General features: G+C 45.8%; 1 protein-coding gene across 2 annotated transcripts in view; it reads right to left on the reverse strand.

Annotated features, from left to right (window-relative positions):
- egln3 (egl-9 family hypoxia-inducible factor 3) overlaps positions 1-5,662 on the reverse strand; it is a 29,487-nt gene extending 23,825 nt beyond the window's left edge. The window contains exon 1 of one of the 2 annotated variants that reach the window (XM_039741369.1): positions 3,250-4,138. In XM_039741369.1, the coding sequence (XP_039597303.1) occupies positions 3,250-3,609 (360 nt within the window). In that variant the 5' untranslated portion in view covers positions 3,610-4,138. Of the gene's footprint in view, positions 1-3,249; positions 4,139-4,970 lie in introns of those variants that run through there. The other variant, XM_039741368.1, reaches the window with a different exon arrangement.
- Between the last annotated feature and the right edge of the window lie 338 nt (positions 5,663-6,000).

Below are 6,000 nucleotides of genomic sequence, written 5' to 3' on the forward strand. Positions count from 1 at the left end.
AACTTACAGCTTTATCATCTATGACTGGCTCTTAACACCACAAGTGGTACTTGACCTTTTATTCGTGCAGCTGCCGAGTCTGATTTATTCAACTTTACCTTCATAATAATTGTTCAATATATGATTAACCCTCATCCATGAATGCCATTTTCCTTTTACCTCTGAAATGAAGTAAATGTGATGTAAATTTTCAATGGTTACCTTTGTAATAGTAATGCGTCTTCAGTGTTCACCAAGTCATATAACATACAGTCCTAGTGACGCTAAAACAAGACGTCAGACTCACAATCTCCCTCGACTTCAACTTGTTTGCAAGGGAACGAATGCTCTGAATGTTCCTGGCAAACCGGAAGTTTGCACTGGGAGCAAGCGGCCTTTATCTTTCTCTCTTTCCTTTGCCCTTGGGCACATGTGATGGCATCACTTCTAAGCTACATTTGCTGCCATCTCCAAGGGGCTGTTTCATCATCACTTGACACATCATCATGGTCCTCGTCATTTGAGTTGTCTGATGTATCGAAATCCAACAACTCCTTCATTTTTTCAGCCAGGGCTTCACTTGCATTGAATTTCTTTGTTGGTCGTTGACTCTTTTTGTTCATAAAACACATCAACTGGACTTGATCTTCAACAAACTACACACCAGCAATGTCTAAGGAAATGGACTAAGGAAATCTAAACTAAAGAAAATACAAATTCAAATATAAAACAAAGCAAAAACACTCATACAAAAAGGGGGTCTCGGAGACCCCCAACTACTTTGTGCTACTGTAGCACTTATTTGCACTAAGCTATTGAGAAGCAGATTAATATTGTTTTTTTATCATCGGTATGCTGCTGCTGCTGGAGTTTGTGAATTTCCACTTGGGATTAATAAAGAGTCTATCAATCAATCGTGCAGTGCCTTTCATATCTATCATATCTATTAATCTAATTGATTGCAGCACATTTTTCAAGACAACAAAATGAAAAGTCCGAAAATTTCATGGCTGTCGTATTACCTTGAAAGGGAAAAAATTTGAAAAATCTGCAACTGGGGGTCTTGGAGACCACCATTCATGGATTAGGGTTAATTTGATTTGCTGTTGATGGTTCTTTAACCCACAGTGGAATGGGTTGGCAACCTGCCTGGGATTGGTTCCTGCCTTGTGCCCTGTGTTGGCTGGGATTGGCTCCAGCAGACCCCCCCCCGTGACCCTGTGTTTGGATTCATTCAGCGGGTTGGAGAATGGATGGGTTCTTTAATCATATTTATGTATGTGACGTTTCACAGGGTGTAGCATTTAAAATCTCTGCGTGCGTGGACAGTGTCTAAAACGGCACCACTGTGTAGCCCGAGAACGGGAGTAACGATGTGCTACACCGGGCAACCCCTGCGGTGTTCAAATACAGAATGGTGGTGAATCGATTGTCGCTAGAAAAGGGCGTACATTATATATGTTTGTACTCCGCAACAAAGAGCTATGTGGAGGTGAAATGGAGGATGGCAGTCGAGTTTGGATATTTGTTACTCAAGATACCATCCATCCTCCAAACGGTTTCCTCCTGATGCTGAAGTCCATCCCCAGCAAGCATAGGATAGCAAGGCAGGAAAAAATCCCTGGATGTCAGGACGCCAGTCCGTCACATACGCTGCTTTAGAATTGTCACTCCACATAACCCTGGATTTTTCTTTTTTTTTTTTTTATAAATCCAAGCATGTCTGACTATTGTTTCAATTTATTTTCTTTTATTGCCACAAAACTGAAGATTTCATACAAAGAAGTCTATTACTGTATATACTGTATAAACCACCTACACCTGAACACCAGCAAAACCAAGGAGCTGGTGGTGGATTTTAGGAGGACCAGGCCCCTCATGGACCCCGTGATCATCAGAGGTGACTGTGCAGAAGGTGCAGATCTATAAATACCTGGGGGTGCAGCTGGATGATAAACTGATGATCTGTACTGATGAGAGAGGACAGAGCCGACTATACTTCATTAGAAGACTGGCGTCCTTCAACATCTGCAATAAGATGCTGCAGATGTTCTATCAGGCGGTTGTGGTGAACGCCCTCTTCTATGCAGTGGTGTGCTGGGGAGGCAGCATAAAGATGAAGGACACCTCACGCCTGGACAGACTGGTGAGGAAGGCAGGCTCTGTTGTAGGCACGGAGCTGGACAGTTTGACATCCGTGGCAGAGCGACGGGCGCTGAGCAGACTCCTATCAATCATGGAGAATCCACTGAACAGGATCACCTCCAGACAGAGGAGCAGCTTCAGGGACTTAGCAGACCCCACACTATGCAACTCTTCAATTCCACCGGGGGGTAAACGTTAACATTATACAAAGTTATTGTCTGTTATACCTGCATTGTTATCTCTCTTCAAGAAAGAACCTTACAATCCATAAAATGAATTGAGAATATATTTGTAAAATGTAAATGGACTCGGGATTTTAAAATGAGAATAGCATACAGGCTACGTTCAGATTTTCTTTACCAGTTAGTATCCTGCACTAAACAACAAAGATTTCTATTGTCCACATCATCATCATTATCCGACTGACCCTTTTATCCAAAGTCACTTACATTAGAGATGCACAATTGGCCACATTTCTTTTTTATTCCCCAATTGCAGCACAGGTAGCTGAATCGAGTTATCCTTGGTCATGACCATTGGATCCAAACCCACAAATCTCCAAAGCCTTGACCACCAGACCTGCCTAACATATAATGAACCTTCTCAAAGCTCAATGGGTCAATATCATGTGCCAAACCACCCTTTCCAAAAATGACATGATCCAACCCAATAAATTGCCATTAAAGAACCTACAGTAAGAGTGTGGGGGAAAATATACCCAGGATGGGGAACCCCTGCCCTATGAAGAGCAACTTTGACACCTTTTTTTAAGTTGTAAATTCAGGCTCTCTTGATCCGGTTTGGTTGCCTTCACTACATCACGTTAAAGATTTCTGTTCTGTCCGCATATTCTTGAAAGCCTCAGGATCCAATTTTACATACAAAGAACCTTTTCTCAGAATAAAGTGTTCCTTTCTCAAGCAATGGACCTAGGAGTAACCACGAGAGCCTGTACATTGCCTTTACAGAAGCACAATTATTAAGAGTGTACTGCCAAGACTTCGTTCGTTCGCGTGTATTCTATCCAGTATGCAGAAGCGCTTTACGTTTAAACAGGCACGGAGCTCTTTTAGCTGAGCGCCTGCCCCTCGCCACCTTGTGCGACCACCCCACCCTCAAGCTTACCTTCGAGCGCTCTTTAATGTCGTGTTTGCCGAGCCTCCCGACGCACAGAATCACCAGCTTGTCAATCAACGAAAGCAGGAAGTTGATCGCCTCGCAGTCTTTCTCTACCCCGCTGACCCAGGCGATTTTATCCCCGCGGATGTGTCTTCTGCACACTCCAGTGCGGCGACCCGCCAGCTGTCCGTCATGGAGAAGACCCGAGGCGTGCATTTCTTTCACTTGGTCCAACACGCATTGGCCAACCAGGTCCCCCAAAAAGTTATCCAGATAGAAGAAGCCGCGTTCCAGGAGGCAGGGGACTATATGCTGCAGCGCCAGTTTCTCCAGATCCAGCTGCATTACGTGCTGCAATAGCGGCATTGTGCCCAAAACGACTCACGCACGGCTTAATCTCAGTCCCAGATACAAAGTGAGCAAATCCTCACACGCTGGAGATAACGCGGAGATATTCCATTAGCCAAAAACTTCACTTACAACAGACCTTGGAGGTGACGATCGTGTCACGCTGTTCACAAACCTGTTAACGTCTGAGTGGAAACGCAAACGTGCATCCTTATATATGCGCTTTCTATAATGCCCGTCTGTACGTGCGCCGAGACGCAAACAGTCTTCAGTAGCTCAGCTGGACACCGCGTGAACGTGCCGAACTAGAGGTAACTGCGGGAGGCGGAGCAACCACTCTCGTGTGGCCTACCGCAGGCGCGACGCTGATTGGACAAACGTACCCCCGCCCGTGCTCGTCTTTACCAAAAGGGGTTGGGCTAGCATGTTTGTTTTTTTTTCTCTCCGAAGCGTACTTTTGCTCTATTCTTCAGTATCAATTCCAAATAAATGTTTTGAGATTATCGCTGGGAAAGTGACGTTTATTATTTATGTCATAGGTTACAGTACGGGTCCACATCGTATCCTTCGGATGACAGCGACCCACGATTTTCCGATTTCCACGCGCCAAAAGTAAGAACAACACGAAGAGAGCAATGTCTCGTTTAAAGAGGACTTAACCTTCCTTCTTTTGCTCAGACTGTTTTAGCTTTTAACAATATATATATATATATATGTGTGTGTGTTTTCCGGTCGGTTTATTGCGCTTTGGGGTAAAGGCAGGTCCCTCGGAATGTCCCAACACACACACCCTGTTTGAACCGAATGGGCGGAACCAACACTACAGTGGGCGTGGTATCCGCCATTGAGTACACCCTTTACAGCATGTACGCGAGCGGCGATCGAGATGCTCGAATGCTTAACGCAGCAGAGTTACTGATGAAATGTGCCCGTCAGGTGGGCCTTTATCTTTCATGTCTCGCGTCTGAAAAAAACGAATTGCGTTAAATTCATCCACAGAAATCGGCAAAAGTGGATTTGAAATCCTGTCCAAGTTGCAAGAAAGCGGACAGAACTCGGAACGTGGAATTAAAAAGCGGGCTAGCATATAAGGCGACAGTCAGGTTTACTTTCATTTAAGCTCAAATGCCACCAAGGGGATTTATATATATATATATATATATATATATATATATATAAACACCACAATAACAGAATGGGAGGCTGCTCAAGGGGCCACGACTTGTTTCATAACACAACATTCTAAAGCCCGCATAATCCAATTCGGGGTCGCCGGGGGGGGGGGATTGGGGGCGTCTTCTTTCATGTGACATCAGTTTGTCATGTTTAAACGTAAAACGAGTTTAGCATTCAGTTTTTTGCGTGACAAGAACACTCACCTTGTGTCTGCCTCTGATTTTGTAATGCCCCAGCATGCCGTCGGCGTACAGAATGAGTTTGTCCATTTTGGAGAGAAGGTAGCCGATACTTTCACAGCCGGGCTCGTTGCCCTCAACCCAGAGGATCTCATCCCCTCGAATCGACTTGCTTTGATCCGACTTTTTGCTGACTAACTCCCCGGCCCGAAACTTGCCACATTGGTGCAGAGTGACAACATCGTTCAAAATCCTGTCCCCGACTTTACTGCCGAGGAAGCGGTCCACGATGCACAAGCCGTAAGACTTCATACACGGCACTATATATTGTACTACCAGTCTATGGGAACTCGTCCTCCGGTGCTCCTTAGCGGCGGCTTTACCGTGCGCTTTATTCAAGGCACCAGGGTTCCCCTCGCCGCTATTGAGGGCGGCTTCCTCCGAGTACCTGGCCAGGCGGAGGACATGCGGCTCGTCCGACGGACTTTTCCCGAGGGAGCGGTCGCTGGCTTCGTGAGTCTTCTGCTTTAGGAAAACTCCTATCTTGTCCCCGGCCGCCGGTTCGTTCTCCGAAGCGGCTGCCATTTGTCCGCCTGCCGGTGATCGCTCCTCACATGCTTCGATCAGTACAGTTTAAGGAGACGTGGAAGCTACCATGGTACGAGCCTAATACAGTCTATTAAAGTGTATCCCTCCCGGCGCGTGCACGCCTTTGGCTTTAGTGGCCAGGGCGCGCCCCTCCTCCCTCCCTCGCTCGAGTACGAGCGCCGTCGAGGTACCCCACATGGTCTCTGCAGATGATTAACGAAGTCGGAGCACCGCGTGCTGTTGGGCGTGAGTGACGTGATCATTACCACATATTATTCACAAGTTATGTAAGTATTGATTAGTACTTAAGCGGAATTCATCTTCAAACTAATTCTGCAATAAAAAAAAAAAAAACAACGAAACTGACTTTTCAAAATGCCGGCCAAGTCAACCTTTCATTACAATTGTAAGCGCGGGTTCGACTGTGTTTATTAGTCAATACAGGTAAGAATTTCACGGTAGGCGT

This window comes from Polypterus senegalus, chromosome 18 (assembly GCF_016835505.1).
Source record: "Polypterus senegalus isolate Bchr_013 chromosome 18, ASM1683550v1, whole genome shotgun sequence".
NCBI lineage: Eukaryota > Metazoa > Chordata > Cladistia > Polypteriformes > Polypteridae > Polypterus > Polypterus senegalus.